Genomic DNA, 19,836 nt, shown 5'->3' on the forward strand with positions numbered 1-19,836 from the left:
GGTAAGAAATCAAATCAGCCTCCTAAAATTTCATAAATACTACTTGGGATACAAAATTTATCAGGTTTTGGGTGGTTATAAAGAATTCGACTATTAATAGAGTTCAGAGTGAGAGTTACCCATGGATGGGTTCCTAACCGAAGTGCTATCATAAGATGAGCTGAAGTTGTATAACTTGGTCTCAAATTACCATGTCTGATTCAGTACATCCTCCCCGTACAATACTGAAACAAAGTAGTAACTGGAAGGAAGCTAAACTATAGGGCCCTTATTTAGTCCCAGTCACCTGGCAGTGAAATAGCAAGGCAGGCAAACGGTCTCCATAGATGTGATGAAAGAACAGCCATCTCACATAGGGCAGGCTGACAGTCACAGGGATTTTGACAGAGTATCCTGAGCTGATACCAACATCTGATAATCCTGAGTCCTAGAACACTAGAGCTATCAGATTAGAATGGAATTAAGATGTCTGTAAAAGTAAATTTACTGAATATGTGTTTTTTCATTTTTATTAATTTTAACTACATAAGTAATATATAGACTTTTTTTAATACCTAATGCAAAAAAAACAAAACACACATTTAACATTACAAATAAGACTAAAGTACCTGTTGACCAACATCTCCAAATCTAATATCTTCTTTGGAGGTAACCACCATTATCAGTATGAAGTATATCTTTCCAGCTCGCTTGCTATGCAGTTATATGCATATATTTACCGTTGGAAAAATGTATTTTATGTTGCTGGGATTTTTTAATATTTAAAATGAATATACATGTTGTTCTGCACCTTGCTTTAGTCACTTAAGAATATCTTGCTAATCTTTTTATGTCAGTAAATAAAGACATTTGTTGAGTGCTTATAATGTACTCTTTCAAGCATTTGTATATCTATTTAATGCATTTAGTCTTCATGACAATGCAGTTATTATTATGTTGTTATTATCATGCCCATTTTAGCAGCTGAGGATTCTGAGGGAAAGAGAGATTAGAGGAATTGCCCAATTTAGTGACAGAGCCACCGTTTTGGATTCTGTTCAAGGAAGACTAACTCCAGGTCTCCTCTCACGGCAACTATTGTACACCGCCTCTCTGAGGTACATTAGCCTACCTCTGAATGCGGTGTGTATCAACCCAAAGCCCCATGAGTCCATCTTTTGTGAACTTGCAGTGACTGAACGATATGCAGATACTGTTCAAGTTTAAAGATGCCACCGAGTGCCTCATTATGCTCGGCATTTCGGTTGATAATAGCACAAGCCAGGCAGTGTGATGGTATAAGGTGTGTGTGACTGTTTTTGAGGAGAATAATGAACGTAAGAATGCGGAGCAGACCCCATTGTTATGCTGCACCATTCCCCTACTTCCCTCGCAGCCTATGTCTGATCTGTGAGCAGCATTCCATTTACATCAAAAAATAACGTCAATCTAGTGAAAAAACTGAATGACTCAGAGCATTACTGTAGAGAACTGGTCTCTGTGTGATATGATCTATAACATCCTAATTTCACAGAACACTTTTCATAACAGCTGCTAAAATTGTGATCGAATCCATTAACTTCTTTTAAAGGATCCAATGTGAAGCAATGTTGAAGCTAGACTTAAAATGCAGGTGTACTGAGGTGGAGTCCCACCCACTCAAACCTGCATTATCATTAGCTACTTCATACCTTTTCTGCATTTGTCTGTCTATATTTATTGATCCACTTGTATCTGCTCTTCTTTTGTATTTCTAGCTGCATTTGGGTCAGAGATAGGCTATTTCAGAGTCTGGAGGGTCTGAAAGAAAGAACAGAGAAGAAAGGAGAGAGGAAAAGGAAGTTTTCCTCTAATTCTAATGGACAGCAGAACAAGGTACACTGGAGACAAGGGGTAGAGGAAGAACCCAGGGTCTTGGTTTATGAAAGTAGTGTTATGCTATGCTGTTGATTAAGATCTCTGTAGAGAATGAATGACAGTGAGAGAACATGGCCACCGAAGCCCTTACATTGAGCAGCTCATAACTTAGAAATGTTGACCCAGTTGGATTTCTCCTGCCACATCATCATCCACAAAAGTGACAGCTAATTTTTCTATGTAAGAATTTTATTCCTTGGATAAATACAAAGTCAAATAAAATCCCTCCATTTTATTTTTTCTTCCGATGCTATATCCTTCCGGGGACTGTGCAAAGTTACCCCTTGACATGTATTTTTGTTTGGAACGTAGAGTAAGACTAAAAAGAAGTTTCGAAGAAGGTGGAAGGTGACTTGTGAAATTTAGTTTCAGACTTGAGAGTGTCCTTCTAGAAAGAGGATAGGCTTCTGAGGACTGAGCTCTATCCAGTCTTCCACAGATTAACTGTGATAAAGTCAGTACACAAGTTAGTGACCTGGGAGCCTTGGTTTACCTACCTGAGAAAAAACGCTGCGCCAGAATCCCTAAGGTTCGTTTGAATTATAGTATTCTGATTCTTATATGACATGATAGAAAAATATAGCTTCTAGTGGTCATTAGATCACCCTTCTAGTTACCCAGCAGCATAATCCTGTACACATTTTCCTCCTCTCTCACACTAATACTCCTGAGGGGGTTGTTACTTGCGGTGTCTTTAGTAGTTGCTTCCTCTGGACAGCCATTTCTTCCAACTTCCTTCTGGTATAAGAGTTGTTGAAGTGAAAGTCCTTAGCTCCATTCCAGTTTTATAAAGCTTAAAAAAATTTTTTTCCTCAGGATGGGAATACAGATTACTGATTTATAACCCTTTAATCACTGCTATAAAGAGGCCCTGAGATCTTTGTTTTCAGGCCCTCAAAAATTGTTAATTGGGTGTGATGAGTTGTTGGCCACTTGGATAATGGATTTAAACCACTGCTTCTCAGACTCCAGCTAACTTCATGTTTAATAGGTATCATTACATGTGTGCGCTCCAGCGGTGGGCACCCAGTCAGTGCTAGCTGATGATAAAGCAAGCATACAAGATTGCCATTTGGGGGTTGTCCAACACCACCAGGACCAGGCAAATTACTGAACAGTAATGGGGCAGAAGCCCCAGAATAATTCTCTCTACTCTCAACCCTGCTGATAAGCAGTTCTCACGTTCCCTCACTTTGTTTGTTCAGCACCTAGTGATGAGGTAGCTACTGCAATCCTGGATGTTATATACTATGCTAGGTCCTCCAGAGTTAGGTCTCTATTGCAAAAGGAACCATGTTTACAAAAGTAGAATGAGCTTCCTACTTGGTTATTTTTGTCACCAGGTAACCAAAGTTGTTACTAAACCAAAGAAGAAATCATCCGAGAAATAGTTTTTCTATAGTTTTCAACGTCTTCCTTTTTTATGCTCTTCCACGAATGTGGAAGATTAATAACATTTCATAATAACATGTTGGAGAAGTGAATTTTCTAGACTAGTCACATCATTTGTGAATTGACAGCTGAACACACTGAACTCTAATTGCATTAAAATCTTATTCTAATAATTTGTTGAACACCAGCTAAATTGGTGTGTACAGACTAGTGGCCTAGGAGTCAGAAAACTAGAATACGTAGTCACGGCAGCTCATAAACTAGATATGTGGATGAGGACAAGACAGTCAAGTTTTCTGAGCTTCAGGAGAGGAAAAAATATACTTGTCTGCTCTGTCTCTTGGGGCTGTTGTGAGGAACAAATGAGATGATGTATGTGACAGTGCTTGGTGTTATAAAATGTACAGTCTAAATATGAGATAGATAAGTTGTAAGATGTGTGTATATGGCAGTATATCTAATTATATTATTGCATTCCTCCATGTGGTATTTCCACTTTTTATATGTAAACAAGAGCTGGTGAAGTTGATTCTCTCCCAATTATCACAACTCCTAATGGGCAGCTACAAGTTCAGATTTTATTGAAAAGAGGAAATTAAAGTGATCAAGGAGATTATTTTTTCTTCATTGACATGTAAAAAATAAAGGGACTACTGATAGAAAATATTTAGCTGTCTTTAAATATACTTAAATGGTCTGACTTTTCTGAATATCCACTTTTCTTTCAAGAAAGAAAAGGTAAATGAAATGAAAAGGCAAGCCTGTACATATTTTTATTCAGTGGATGTACCTCTCAGGGAAAAATATATTTAATTTTATTTGTTAGAACCATATGCCAAGTGCTAAGTTCCATAGGTAAGAAAGGTACAACCTGAGGTGCTTCCTTGTTTTGCTTTTATAATATAATATATTTAGAACATAATACTTCATAATATTTAATACTGTGAAAAGAATTTCCTGGGGGTAATGCTATTGTGAGAAATTGTTTTACTCTATTAATATCAGTACATATTAATATTTTCTACAGCTCAGTTATTTGCTTTATTCTTAATAATTTAAATCCAAGAAGCACTTGATCATTAATTTCTTGAACATCATGACTTCATTTAATGACTGCCGCTCTGAAAAGGTAAAATAGGGTTAATGACCAAACTTCATTATTTCTAAGGAGCGGCTACATATGCAAATGTAAGGAGCAATAGCATTCCAAATAAATTCAACTAGGGGAACACTTTTCCTCAGCCAGTGCCTATTCAGCCAGTGTTCGTGGGTAACCTACCCTCTTCCCTTTCAGAATTGCAACTTTTGAGTCCTGACTTAGACTCTGGGCAGCAAGATTAAGGGTGGGGAGAGGCAGACTAAAGAGAACTACAGTGGTTTCTCCCTCTAGCCTTTACCAGGTCATTTTGTGTGTGTTCCACTTCACTCTGTTTTTCTTTGAGTCTTTTTATTTAAAGACTTAAACACTTCCCTTTGAAAAATCAGTGTAGTTTCTGGTGGGGAGAGAAGATATCCAAGAAAAACAAAATGAGACAAAGACGCATACACATAACTTGGAATATAAACTTAAAAGTTAATAAAAGGAAATTGGGGGACGGTATTTCTTTTAACTTTTCAGCTCTTTTACTTTATTTATCTTACAGTTTTATTGAGATATAATTGACACAGCACTGTATACATTTAAGGCATATAGCATAATAATTTTTTTTTTTTTTTTTTTTTGGCGGTACGCGGGCCTCTCACTGTCATGGCCTCTTTCGCTGCGGAGCACAGGCTCCGGACGCGCAGGCTCAGTGGCCATGGCTCACGGGCCCAGCCGCTCCGTGGTATGTGGGATCTTCCCGGACTGGGGCACGAACCCGTGTCCCCTGCATCGGCAGGTGGACTCTCAACTCCTGCGCCACCAGGGAAGCCCCAGCATAATAATTTGACTTACATAAATCATGAAATGATTATCACAATAAGTTTAGTCAATGTCCATCATCTCACATAGATACAAAGTAAAAGAAAAAGAGAAAAAAATATTTTTTCCTTGTGATGAGAACTCTTAGGATTTACTCTCTTAACTGTCATATATAACATACAGCAGTGTTAATTATATCTATCATGTTGTACATTACATCCCTAGTACTTATTTATCTTATAGCTGAAGTTTGTACCTTTAACTACCTTCATCTTAGTGCCCCTTCTCCCACCCCCACCTCTGGTAACCAAAATCTGATCTCTTTTTTTCTGTGAGTTTGGTTGGTTGGGGGGTTTTTTTGAAGTATAATTGACCTACAACACTATGTTAGTTCCTGTTGCACAACATAGCAATTCGATATTTTTATACATTACAAAGTGATGACCACAGTAAGTCTGTTTACCATCTGTTACTATACAAAGATATTATGCTATTGTTGACTGTATTCCCCACTCTGTACATTTTATGCCCATGATTCATTTATTTTGTAACTGGAAGCTTGTACTGCTTAATCTCCCTCACCTATTTCACTCATTTCCATATCCCTTCCTCTCTGGCCACCACCTGTTTGTTCTCTGTATCTAAGACTCTGTTTCTGTTTTGTTATGTTTGTTCATTTGTTTTCTTTTTTAGATTCCACACATAAGTGAAATCATACAGTATTTGTGTTTCTCTGTCTGACTTATTTCACTTGGCATAATACCCTCTAGGTCCATCCATGTTGTTACAAATGGCAAGATTTCATTCTTTTTTTATGACTGAGTAATAGTCTGTTGTGGACACACACATGCACACGCACACACCACATCTTCTTTATCCATCCATCTATCAATGGTCAGTTTATTATACTTCATCCATAATACTAGTAAATTAAGCACTTGTGGTGGTTTACCTGTTTTTTGTTTTTGGTTTGCTTGGATAGCCCGACCTTGTTTTATTTCCCCAGCTATCTTAAATTTGCTGTTGAGGTAAGTTCTTTGCTGGTCTTTCTAGAGAGTTCAAAGAAGCACAAGCTAAATTTTCAGAAACTCTGTTTTGGGTGGGAAAAAATATATTAAGACCAAAATGGTACAGTCCTTACAGTTACAGTCTTGGTAACTTTTGCTGTAGAAAATTTATGCTGATGGTCACCTTTTGTTATCTGCTCTTGACCTGGCACCTGACTTTTTTAGTTTTTTTTCTTGATTTCTAAGATCTCCCAACTTTGATACACCTTCTTGTATCTTTGTTCATCCAACACTCCAGCATGCATTCTTGTAAATAAATAAATACAAGTGCGTGTTTTTAATAGTTATGTTGTAGAAAGGTTTTAATGGGCTCTGGATGTTAGATTTTTGTTGTTGACTTGGTCATCTTTAGTGTTCGTTTCTTCCCTTAGGCTTTGTACATTTCTCCTAAATCTCACTGATTTCTTTGTTACCTCTGTTACCAGACAGGCCGCCATGGTTGTCACCTGTTTCCTGCCTGGTATTACTGATAACCTTGAGATTTTGTTATCAGTGTCTATGGTCTCTGTCAGTCCTCCCCAAAGTTTTCACAGATTATTTTGCAATATTCTTTTCTTAGACTTTAATGAAGCAGTCCCAGAGACAGAACGCCTGGATTCAAAAGCACTGAAAACCCGGGCCCAGCTTTCCGTGAAGAACAGACGCCAGAGGCCCTCTAGGACAAGACTCTATGATAGTGTCAGTTCAACAGATGGCGAGGACAGTCTGGAGCGAAAGGTGAGTGCCCCTGACCGCTTTCTGACTTGTGAGTTTGGGCTGTATCCTTGTTCCTACAGCTTATTGAAGATAATGATTTTCCTGCAGCCATATTCTGTATTCTAGTTGGAAACAGCTGGAATAGTTCACTTCTTTGTCTCCTAAATTCTTATTCACCTCGATATATCGTTGTAATTCAAATTCTTTCTGTACTCATTTGATGAACTAATAACCAAGAGCATTATCCATATTGTCATATTTCATGATGGTGCTTTTGATATTCAGCTGTTGGTTTTATCTGATGGTAAATAATGAGTGTACAAGTCATTGTTTCTGTATGTCTTAGGTATCTGTGGTAGCTACAAAGGTAATATGGTGAATTGTTGTGAACTATGTAGTCTTATCTGTAAACCAACAAAAATGGGTTTTCATAGGGATTTACTAAAAAAAGGTCCATCTGATTTCAAAGTAAGTATCACATGGGACTGATGCTCAGTGGCATAACCTCCTTTATAATCTCTTATACCAACAGCCTTCAAACAGTTTCTATAACCACATGCACATTACCAAATCACTTCTGCCCAAGGGTTTGAGAACTTCTCCAGAATCAGATTCTGGTGCTTCATCCCTCACTCCAGTGGCTGGCAGTGTGCCCTTCTCGTCTGACCACATAGCTGAATTTCAAGAGGGACCCCTGCACCCAGAAAGGGAGCCTTCCTCCTCTACTGGGGGAGACACGTCATTCTCTTCTCCTTCAAAATCTGATCATGATATGGAAGAATCTCCTTGCCACCATCAAGCCACCACCAAGAAAATACTACAAGAAAAAGGTACCGTTGATTTTGTTGTTGTGTAGCTTCTGTTTTGTCTGACTTCACTAACACCTCAATTTGTGCCATGTAAAAATGGCTCTTTTCAAAAAACGAAAGCAACAAAAACAAAGGTCTGTGTCTTTTCATAGCTAATAATTAATACTGCATTGCTTTTATATTATGGGACAAGAGAACACCCTTCTCTCTTTATTTTACTTTTTTTAAATCTTTTCCTACCTGATTAGTATCTCACTTCTTCAACTTTCTACAAGTTTACTATTGAAGGAAATTCTTCAGGAGGCCTTCGAGAGATTTTGTGTAATAGTAGCCCATAGTTTCAATAACTACTAACATAATCATTTAGAAAAAAATATGTATATATGAAAGTGAAAACAAGATAGGTCTTAACCCATTAATTGGTTTTTATTTAGAAGAAATTTTCACAGTAATTTATATTGCAAAGAATGTGATAGAAAAGCTATGATAAAGATAATGCAGGGAGATTAGTCAATAAATTTGAAAATATGCTCCTAGAATTAGCATCAGAATTTCATAGCAGTGTCAATAGATTGTTGTCCTTTTAATTGTGTGCTTTAATTTATAGAAGTAATAAATTCCTGTTTAAACAAGTGAAATGATGCAGAGATATATAAAGAACAGGTTCATTCTCTTCCTACCACATCTGATGTGTTCCTTTAAAGTAACCAAGAAGATTTGGTTATATTATTTTCACATCTGAAATGCACATAGATATATATGGTGTGTTTGTGTGTCCGTATGTATACATATACACATATATTTTAAACAAATGTGTGTGTATATATATATATATATATATAAACAAAAATAATTTCTGGTGTGTGTTTTGTTTTATATACTTTTTTTTATAAAAGTGAATTCTACAAATGACATTCTGCAGTTTTGTTATACACATGATAATATTTTATGGACATCCCTCTGGGGCAATATACACAAATTTAAATGACAAGATAATCTTCTATAGTGAGCCGATAATATAACTGAGGCAACCCTTGTAGTATTGATGGACATTTAAGTTGTATCCCAGGTGGGGGTAGGTTGTTGTTGTTTATTTGCTTGTTTGCTTACCACTGTGAAAAAGATATAAGCATTCTGATGCTTTACATTCTTGTATGCTGATGCTTTCATTTCTGTAGAATAAATTTCCGAAAGTTGAATCGGTAGTCAGAGTATATTGTACTCAGAGGAGAATGTATGGCTTTAAATGCTTTTATTGTAAAAAATAAATACTGAAAATAAATAAACTAAATATTCAAAATAAAGGGAAAGAACAACCAAAAAACAGAAAATAGAAAGGAGGGGATAATGAAGATAAAAGCTGAGTTTAATGAATTTTTATTAACATGAAAAGCCTACTCTTAACACCTCCACAAAATAAACGCAGCAAAGCTATGTAAAAGTGAATAGCCCCCTGGAAAGACAGGTTAAGAAAAAAAATAGAGAAACCAAAAACACCCACAGCGTTTGAAATGAGAAAGGAGATACAGAGGTTAAAATAAATTTTAAGATAGCACGCCAACTCTATGGCAGATTTGAAAATCTAGAGGAAATAGAGGATTTCCTACCAAAATATAAAGTACTCAAAATGGTCTAAGAAAAAGAAAACCTGAATAAGCCAATAAGTACAGAAATATAAAATATATTTTTATAGCTTCCATTTAGAAAGGTACCAGGCCCAGGTGGTTTTATAACTGAATTCGGACTCACCTATAAAAAAAATAGATAGGAAAAGATAAAATAGAGCATCTATTTTATGTTAATTATTCCAGGAGATGTTTTTCATTTATTTTATGTAGCTAGAGTCTTAAAAACTAGTAAAGATCATGTGGAAGAAGAAAATCTTATTATACCTTAAGAAATATATCTTATTTCTTATTATATAAGAAAATCTTATATAAAATCTAAATGTAGATTCATTTTAAATATGATGCTCGTAAATTAAATCCAGGAGTGAAAATTACTTATATTCCATAATCATGTAGGGTTGATTATGGAAATGTAAGGATGGTTTAACATTAGAAAATCTAACTGTATGAATCATCATATCAACAAAGGAAAAGTGAAGTGTTGTAATATTAATAGACATTGAAAGGAATTTGATATAATTTTTCAGACATTTCCTATAAAAACTTGTTAAGTAAAGAAGGTATTAGGAAAAAATCATCTAAATAAGATTATTCACCAGAGAGCAATGACAAAACATCATACTGAATAGTGAATCTTAAGCCACACAAAACTAGCAGATTATTTAGAGACACAAACAAAATGTTGAGGTTACAAATGGAATGACAAAGTTAATTACTTGGGAGGAGTGTCAGGGAACGAAAATGGAAGAGAATATACTGGGGACTTCCTAGGTATAAACTTCATGGGAGTGGGGTGAGAAATGAAATGGGTGTTTATTTTATTGTTTTTCCTTTAAACTCTAAAATTATTTTATAAAATACTCTTGATTTCAGTAGACAATAATATATATACAAAGTTAACTGATAGACTCTATATGTCTAACATACAAGTAGCTTCGAAGAATTTTTTAAGTCAGTATAGGCTAAGGTAATAAATCGTCAATTTATTGAAGAGAAAATTCATGTTCCGTATAAAATATGAAAAGGTGATCAACCTCATTAATGATCAGAGAAATAGTCATTTGAGTTAGATACCCATCAGATTACTTCCACCAACCAGTGCTAGCAAAGATGTGGGACACACTCATTCATTACAGATACGATTGTGCATCACTACACTGAAAAGTCCATGCGCACTTATCTCTACCAGAGCAAAAGTTGTAATCTTTCTACAAATACATCCTGAACATAGAAATACAGTTGATGGTGGAGGCTTACCTTGTTTTGTAACTCTTAGTAAGTGTCATAGCTTTATCCCTGATATTTTCCCTGGTTTCCTTCCCTGAGCCTATTGATCTGCTGGAATTATCTTCCACAGACTGGTCCTAAGCACAAGTCTTCCAGAAGACGTTTTAAGGTAAAAAATAAGTACTTAGGGAGTACAAGATACTAGCGGAGGCAAGAGAAAATATGTCAAGCCTGCTAATTCATCAAAAGCAGTTGTAAAGTTGGTGAAGGACTTACACTGTGATTTTGACCTACTTTCAAAAGAATGAAGGCTTCAGAAACTCTCATTAACTAACCTAAATTGTGGATTGTAATGGCACTTTTATAGAAATATACTTGTGTGAAGCCCTCTGTCATCTCCTCAAGGAAAAAAAAATGTGTATAGACCTTACTTGGTTCATAAGAAGGCAAAAGAGCAGGGGCATATATTTTGGAAATATAGGTTAATACTTTGTAGTCCACTGTTTGAGTTTATAAGGCATAACTTAGCTGTCTGAAAGAAAGTGCTTTATAGTCGGAGAGTGGATCCCTCACACATGAAATCTGACTAAAATTTTTTAAAAGTGGCTACATCTTGTCTAGATTATTTCTCTTTTCCTTTTCCTTCTAAAAGCAAATGTTTCATCTCAAATTGGAGAAGTATTACATGGATGTGAGTTGTGCTTCACAGTCCATTAGCAGTAATATAGAGCAAAATGTGGTTAGCAGTGATTAGCATTAAAATGTGAGCATTCCATCTTTTCTCCAATACCTCCTTTGCTTGCTACTGCCCCTTCTTGGGGATTAAGCTTCCAGCTGTAGTAAGCAGGACCAAGAAATACGGGGTGGGTAGTTTCTTCTCCAGAGACAAACTCTTAAGCTTTCCCATTTTTTTAATTTTCCCGGATTGATCATGCTTCTGGGTAACTAGAAAGGAGCAATTAATTGAGCTTTTATAAAGTATTAACTTTATAAATAGTTACTAGTATGATAACCATTATTAGACATTAACTATGACCAGATGAAAGCAGTGCCTCACATTCTTTCCTTCCCTTGATAAAAGTGTCCAGCCTTGAAGAGCTTCCTGTGCCTTCCATGTTCACTAGTATTAATCCATTCATTCATGTATTTATTCAACAAATAGTTATTGAGCACCTGCTCTGCGTCCGGCATTGTGCTGAAGGCTGAATATACAATGATAATACTCCATCCTTTCCTGCAAGGAGTTTGCAGACTAGAGTCTGTCTGTCTCTCTGTCTCTGTTTCTCTCTCTTTCTTTGATTTATTGCTTGCTTGTTTGTTTGGTGACAGACCCTGTCTCTCTGACACCACACAACCACCACCATCAATAACCAGGAAGCCCCTGTACTTTCTGCCTTCCACTCTCAGGCTCTGTTGCACCTTGAAAGATAGCAAAGAAACCTATCAGTCAAGACTCTTTACATTCTGTGAAATCCTTGAGTTCTTTGCCATGTGAGACGAATCGACTATTCAGAGCAGGACTCAACAGAGGTTAAGTGTGGTTAGCCTGATGTACCTGTGTGTATGTGTTTATATGTGTGTGGTTCTTACAACTCACTGGCTCCTTAATAAAGGAACTAGCATGGGATTTGTACTCAACAAGTACAAACTTCATACGTAACATGCCACTCCAGGAAATTCTGGTCCTTCTTCAAAGCTCAGCTTAAATCTCACCTCCTTTAGTGGACCCTTTGCACACCCTCCCCATTCCCGGGCAAAGTGAATTATTCTCTCTGATCCCACAGAAATTTTCACAGTTACTTCTGCTTCTGTCACTTTGTGTGTGATAATAAGTGATCAGGTTGTCAAGTGTGAGCCAGAGTTTTCTTACTCGTCTGATTCATCTTTGTATTCATGGCCCCTAGTAAACTATATGCATATAATTGATGTTAATAAGGTTCTTGGACAAATTAATAAGTATGTCTCTCTAGATAATCAGTACAAGTCTTATAAAACTGAGGTCGTCAAACCAAATTTGGCCCCCACCCGTTTTTTTTTAAGATTTATTTATTTATTTATTTATTTAATTTAGTTTTTGGCTGCATCGGGTCTTAGTTGCAGCACACGGGATCTTCATTGAGGCATGTGGGATTTTTTGTTGCAGTGTGCGGGCTCTTCGTTGTGGTGCATGGGCTTCTCTCTAGTTGTGGCGTGTGGGTTTTCTCTTCTCTAGTTGTGGTGCGCAGGCTCCAAGGCGCCTGGGCTGTGTAGTTTGCAGCACGCGGGCTCTAGTTGAGGCGCGTGAGCTCAGTAGTTGTGGTACATGGGCTTAGTTGCCCCGCAGCATGTGGGGTCTTAGTTCCCTGACCAGGAATCGAACCCATGTCCCCTGCATTGTAAGGATTGTAAGGTGGATTCTTTACCACTGGACCACCAGAGAAGTCCCGCCACCCCCCTTTTTTTTTTCCGATGAGATAAATGCTTTTATTTAATTTATTTATTTATTTATTTATTTTTGACTGCACTGGGTCTTCGTTGCTTCACGTGGGCTTTCTCTAGTTGTGGCGAGCGGGGGCTACTCTTTGTTGCGGTGCACAGGCTTCTCATTGTGGTGGCTTCTCTTGTTGCAGAGCACGGGCTCTAGCACGTGGGCTTCAGTAGTTGTGGCACGTGGGATCAATAGTTATGGTGCACGGGTTTAGTTGCTCTGCGGCATGTGGGATCTTCCTGGACCAGGGCTTGAACCTGTGTTCCCTGCATTGGCAGGCAGATTCTTATCCACTGTGCCACCAGGGAAGCCCCTGCCAGCCGTTTTTATAAGTAAAGTTTTATTGGAGCACAACCACACTCAAACAGTTACATACTGTTTTCATACTACAGTAGCAGAGTTGAGTAGCTGTGGCAGAGTCAGTAGCCCACAACCTAAAATGTTTACTCTCTGGCCTTTTACAGAAAGTTTGCTGACTCCTGATTTAGACATACATTTTCTTCCACTCAACATTGCTGGATAAACTCTGAAAATGTCTTAGTCATTGGTTGCTGTTTATCAAGATTTTTTAAAGTGATATACCATTACTTTTGATCTAACAAGGTACCACAAAGGTAATAATTAAGTTACAGCTGCAGTTGATTACATTCCTGGGGCAAATTCTCCGTTCTTCAATTGAACACCTAACTGAAGTTGGGTGTTTTCTAAATTGCACCAGTACCACATTCACAAGTCATAATTTTGTTGTCATATTTGTGGGACCTCAGTGGAAACTAGGATAGAAAGAATCCCATTACAACTGGCTAAATGATAAACATCTAACCCCATTTCAGTTAAAATTAGAGAAAGTAAAAGATTATTCCTAGAGGTTTGTTAAGCAAGTTATATAGCAATAAAGGGCATGAAAATATTTTCCCCCTGTCTATTCTTTGAGTAGCCTAATACTAAAGTTTTAGTCTCTGGACTTACATAGCAGTGGGCCTTTGTTCAGACAAGGTTGAGTAAATGAAGTACTATCAGTTTTCTGTTTGTGATTTGTTCATTATTCTAAGTGTATATGTGGCCGTTAGCACATTGCCTAACACAGAACATGTCTTCAGAAATATTTGTTGAATTAATGTCCTTGCAAGTAGAAATCTTTACAGGATTCACTTATTATTATGTTGCATTAGGCCTTTATACATATAGAAATAGTAAATTTTATCATTGCTTGGAGGACGGCGAGGTTAACCCTAGCTGAGATTGGTAAACGAGACATGACAAAGAAAATACAATTAGAGTAACTACTGAAGGACTGAAAAAACAGAAAAGATAGGTAAGGAAGGCTGTCCCAGCCTGCTGGAAGCAGTCTGTTTATTCAGGTTAGAGTGATTGCTCGTAAAATTGAACAGGTAGGTTAGGTCTATAGCTCTAGAATTTAAATACCTTAGATACCTTATCATATTACTAGAAAACCACAAGATGCTTGAGCAGAGGAATAAAAAGGAAAAGACACTAGGTATGAGGAAGATGAGTTAAGAGACCCTGAAAGGTGGAGGAGCAATAGACAATGACAGGAAAGAATGATATGAGAACTGTTGAAACATATGTAACTTGACGAGATCAGGGGGAAGAGAGTGAGGAGGTCAAAACTGATCACAGGGTTTCTAGCCTCAGAAAACACGGTCTTGTCATTGATAGAAAGTAGGAAATCAGAAGCATTATGAGGGAAAGGTGATTAACTCATTTTTAGTAGAGGAGGTCTTGAGCTCGAGAGAGAAGCCAGGGGCTCCCCTGGTGGCGCAGTGGTTGGGAGTCCGCCTGCCGATGCAGGGGTCACGGGTTCGTGCCCCGGTCCGGGAGGACCCCACATGCCGCGGAGCGGCTGGGCCCGTGAGCCATGGCCGCTGAGCCTGCGCGTCCGGAGCCTGTGCTCCACAACGGGAGAGGCCACAACAGTGAGAGGCCCGCGTACCGCAAAAAAAAAAAAGCTGGGGCTGGGAGGTAGATTTCAGAGTCCCCAGAATAAAAGAAGAGGTAGTCAAGGGTCTTGTTGCAGTGAGACTAAGAAGAATGCAGTCCCAGAAAAGGCCTTAGTATTTAGCTCAGGAAATCAATCATTACCTTTGAAAATGAAGACCAGGTTGCCAAAGATTAAAGCTGGGTCACCCAACGTGAGGACTTGGACTTCTAATTGCTCGTCAAGGTAGTATTGGAGAGATTTCAAAAAGCCTAATGGGAATTCCACATACAGCTAAATAACAAACAAAAATGTCACAATTCTTTTTCTTTTCCTGAAATCATACCAATCCAATGTTGGTTTTTATGCAGACTAGAAGTTCTGAGGTACATTAATGATGGATTTGATTGATTTAAAGTGGGAAAGTGCATTATTACTTAATCTTGCCCCTTCGGCCTTTTGAAAGAATTCATTGAAGTGTTCCTTGGAACACACTTTGGCAAATGTGTGAGATAATGATGTGAGGTTGCCTAGCAGCAGGCTCTCTGATGGGCAGAATCAGGCTTTTAGTCCCAAGATGTCCACATAACTGCCACACTAATAGGTTTCAGAGTGTTGCCACGTACATTGCTTCATCTGGTCTTAGCACCACTCGTTAAAATATCTCCCAGCCACCTTTATTTCTGAAATTAATAAGGCAGTCTCCTTTTAACTTTGCACATTCCTAGCTGTTGAGAGTTGCTCTAGAATTTATTTGGAAGAATTCAGTACTTTCTTTCCTTCAGCTTCTGTTAAGAAAATTGAAATCCTGCTTTTTTTTTTAATGTCCATTAGCAAAATCACCTTAGAGTGAGTTTGTGCCATGTGTGTATATTTTTTTATGTGCATGTGTCACATCTGTGGCTATTTAATTCAGTTACCCAAAGAGTAATGATGCAAAGAGCCATAATAAATATTTGAGGTTAGAAGTGGATTTTGACATGGACATATTTCTTACTCTTGTATTTGATTATGTACATTTCAAGGAATTATTATAATCTGTGTATCATTAACTAAAACTATGAAAAGCTCATTGCTAAAAATCCTTAGAGTATTTTTCAACATCCTGTGCTTCTTCAGAGCTTCGAAAAGAGACTCCTAAATGAGAACTGTGTGCACATCATGGCTTGTAAGTTATGTGTGTTTAGAAGTTTCTCCTGAAATAGACAAAAAGCATAAGCAAAATTAACTGCAAGGTTAATTGAACACTCTCTTAGGAGAACTACACTCCATGCCAGAAGGTTGCTGGATTTTCTTTTCAATTTTAAAAAGAGAAGGACACCAACAGACAATTGGGAAAGAGCAGTTTCATACACAGATATGCATCAAAGACACCCCTTGTTAATGATCTCAGATGACTGGATATGCTGAAATATAATGCCAAACAGCATTCTTTGCTAAATAGCTCCAAGTAGAGCCTTAGGAGTTTCTACCTTGTCCAAGGTAGAGTAAGTGCCACCAGTGGAATCTAGTTCCTACAACTGACATTGAATTCCATTGGCAAAGCGTCTCCTCTGACTGGTTTTTGGCATCATTTCAAGGGTCCCCATCCCCCAGCAGCTGCTGTGCTTTAGAGTGCCAGCGTAACTCGGAGAGAGGCAGAGATCATTCAGCTGCAAGCACTGGGGAGGTTTTTGGCGTCTTCCACATCATGGGAAGCCAGCCAAGTTGTGCTTAAAGCCAACTTCTAAAAAAAGACCTTTCAAAAATATAAATGTTTTATAGCTGAGCTCCTGCTTGAGAAGTCTCCCCCATGTTCTGTCTCCTCTATCCCAAGACTGGCCACAAGCCATTAGCAAGGGGCAGATGAGAAGGGAAAGCTTTGACTCTCACTTTCTCCCTAATCTCTTAGACTCTCAGGGGTGACGTTCTTTACTGGATTTGGGACATATGGGGGAAGTGAGCTGGGGTCCTGTCAGAAGGTGCTAAAACCAAAGGCAAGAAAGGCATGGAGGACAGAGCCCAGACATTTGAAGCAAAGAGTTGGAGCCAGAGAAGGAACAGAAGGAAAGTCATTTGGTCCCTGCTTTGAATGTAAAGAATGATTTGATAGTGTTTATTCTTGCTTATTTTTTTTCATTCCAGTTTATTTGAAGCTAAAATTCTTTGTGATAAGTATTGGGCTTCTGTCTAACAGGACCTCTCCTGGTTTGACTGAATGTTCCTCAACATAGCTATGTTTCCTGTATGTTAATAAAGGCATCCAGTATTTTCTTTTACTGTTAGGAATTGATGCAAACCCCATAGATTCAGAGACGCAATGACTTTTGACAGTAGCTTTTTAAAAATAATAATTGCTTTTTTCACATATATGTATATCCTAGATGGTGCCAAAGGTCCCAGATCACTGAGGGCATCAAGTTTGTTGGTGGTGCGAGGAGGAAAAATTAAGCGGAAGTTTGTGGATCTGGGGTAAGCTCTTCATGAAGTTAAAAAGCAAGCCCTCTGTAAGAGAAGGATTAAAGGAGAAAATGTCAAATTCCCCTTTCTGACTGTGTGCTGTCATTATAGGGCGCCTTTGCGAAGGAATTCCAACAAGGGAAAGAAATGGAAAGAAAAAGAGAAAGAAGCCAGTAGGTTTTCTCCAGGTAGCAGGTACGGGTGGGTGATTAAGAACAGATGTATCTCTGCATCTAAACTTTCTGGCCCCTTTCCATTGTTAACCGGAATTAGTGGTCCTTATCTCTGTGCTGAAGTGATACAGCTAGAGGTGAGATGAAAACAAATTGCAGTTGGTATTTGTCTTACTCCGATTGAAGCCTACACCTGGCCTCGGGTAGATCCATTGGCTTAATTGCAGAATTATGGTCACATGAACAGTTTTAATAAATGTTTATCTAAATACAGTATAAATGTATCTATGTGATGTGTCAGTTAGACACATTTCAGCTTTTTTGCCTGGCTACCCACAATTCTTGTGTCTTCTGGTTATAAGTCTGAAAGGGTAATTTTGCATTTAAGTATATTGTTGGCTTTCAAGACTGTTCGGTCCACATGCGGGTAAGAAAGACCAGTGTCTCACTGAACTCAGCTATTAAGTTGATTTTTGCTGGCGCCATCAACTATGCTTACTGTTCAATAGAGACTTTCCTATAGAGAAGTGAGCTTTGTATAGCACATTGTCAAGCTTTCCCAACTTTATGCTGAGATTACATAATTGTAAACTTAGGTTTATATAGGGAGACAGTAAAGCACAGAGCTGTCTCTGAAGTCCAACTGCCTGGGTTTGAATCAGCGCTCTCCCAGTCACTACCTTTAAAACCTTCGACAAGTTATTTAGCCTCTGTGCCTTTGTTTTCTCATATATGAAATGAGGATAATAAGAGTAGCTACCTGTTAGTGTAAGGATTAAATGAGTTTTCATGTAAAGCGTTTAAAATGGTACCTGGCACATAGGAGGCATTCAATAATAATAATAATGATAGCAATCTGCTATAATTCTTATTATTATTTGCAAGTTACAAAGAAGTTTTATATTTATCATTTCATTTGATCCTTACAATAAGATTGGGAGGGCAGATAATAATACCATACTTTATTGATGAAGAACTTCACCTTCATAGAATTTAATTGATTAGCCTATGATTATGCAACAAGCAATTAATGTCAGTTAGCTGGGGCTTGGCCTCCTGTCCAGATGTCTTTCCAACACTGCATGTCACCTCCTAGTTACTTAAGCATCTAATGATGTTTACATTTATTTATGAATTTTGGGAATCATCCCAATAGTATAGACTAAGGAAGAGACAGACAAAATGCTAAGGATAAAAGAATGTAAAATTATTTGGGGACCACCTGTCCATTTTATAGGTTGTCCCCAGCTGTTTCCTTTTTTCTCTTTTCTGCCATACACCTTGGTGAGAAATTGTACCTTCTCCCTGGGATTACAGGAGAATGGGGGAGAGGGTGAGGGATGAGAAGAGAGAATTCCAAAATTAATTATTTTTGTTAGTCTGGGTTTCCTTTATGCTGTACAATGGAGAAAGGCAAGAAAGCTCTGTTTATATTAAGGACAGGAATCTCAGGAAAAATAAGGCCATAATGCAACTCAAGAGCACTTTTAACTTTGTGTGGTTTTAGAGTGAGAAATATAAAACAGTCTACTTTATGCCTTAGAATTAAGAATAGAAAACTATCAAATATGCTCAGGGGAAAAGACAACAACAGATAGTGAAACCATTTAAGGGAGAGAGAGAGATGCCCAAATGCACAACGGGAGAGAAACTTGAACACTTCTGAAGTGACACTGTGCTCCCTTCGGTCCCTGGGCTCCTGAGGCAGCCACTGCCTCTCACCTTTGGGGCCCCACCCTCAATGGGACATAAGCGCAGGCATCCAACAGAGTGGAGGGGAGAAGGTTTGACTGAATTTCGTGGTAGGAGCCAGAGAGTTCTCACGCCCTTGTGTAGATTGCAGGTGAAAGTCAAGCAGGTCTTGACTCTGTTGGCAAATACTCACCTTACTCCAGGCAAAACCACCATAGTCCAGGGTGGGCGGTCATCATCGTGCTGCTTAACGGCAGCCGATAACCAGCTTTTGAAGCAGCAGCCAGCTAGGCTGCCTAGTCAGCTACATTTTAAAACATTAACTCTGCAGTCTCTCCGCATCAGTAGTCACAAACAATTCACGTGTACAACATTACAAAGTAGTTTTCAGTTAGAATCATAGTTTCATAATTATTTGTAATTACAGTAGAAGGTTGACAGGACTGAAAGGAATTCATGTAATTGAAACAGTAGGGCAGGGAAGAAGAAGGATTTTTTCAGTTTCAAA

General features: G+C 38.1%; 1 protein-coding gene across 2 annotated transcripts in view; it reads left to right on the forward strand.

The window, feature by feature from the left end:
- PPP1R9A (protein phosphatase 1 regulatory subunit 9A) overlaps nt 1-19,836 on the forward strand; it is a 323,063-nt gene that overhangs the window by 278,284 nt on the left and 24,943 nt on the right. The window contains exons 12-15 of one of the 2 annotated variants that reach the window (XM_027102483.1): nt 6,818-6,975; nt 7,541-7,784; nt 17,388-17,475; nt 17,575-17,658. In XM_027102483.1, the coding sequence (XP_026958284.1) occupies nt 6,818-6,975; nt 7,541-7,784; nt 17,388-17,475; nt 17,575-17,658 (574 nt within the window). The remainder of the gene's footprint in view (nt 1-6,817; nt 6,976-7,540; nt 7,785-17,387; nt 17,476-17,574; nt 17,659-19,836) is intronic. The other variant, XM_027102484.1, reaches the window with a different exon arrangement.

This window comes from Aethalodelphis obliquidens, unplaced genomic scaffold (genome assembly GCF_003676395.1).
Source record: "Aethalodelphis obliquidens isolate GAN/ISIS:26980383/991018 unplaced genomic scaffold, ASM367639v1 scaffold5, whole genome shotgun sequence".
NCBI classification, from domain to species: Eukaryota; Metazoa; Chordata; class Mammalia; order Artiodactyla; family Delphinidae; genus Aethalodelphis; species Aethalodelphis obliquidens.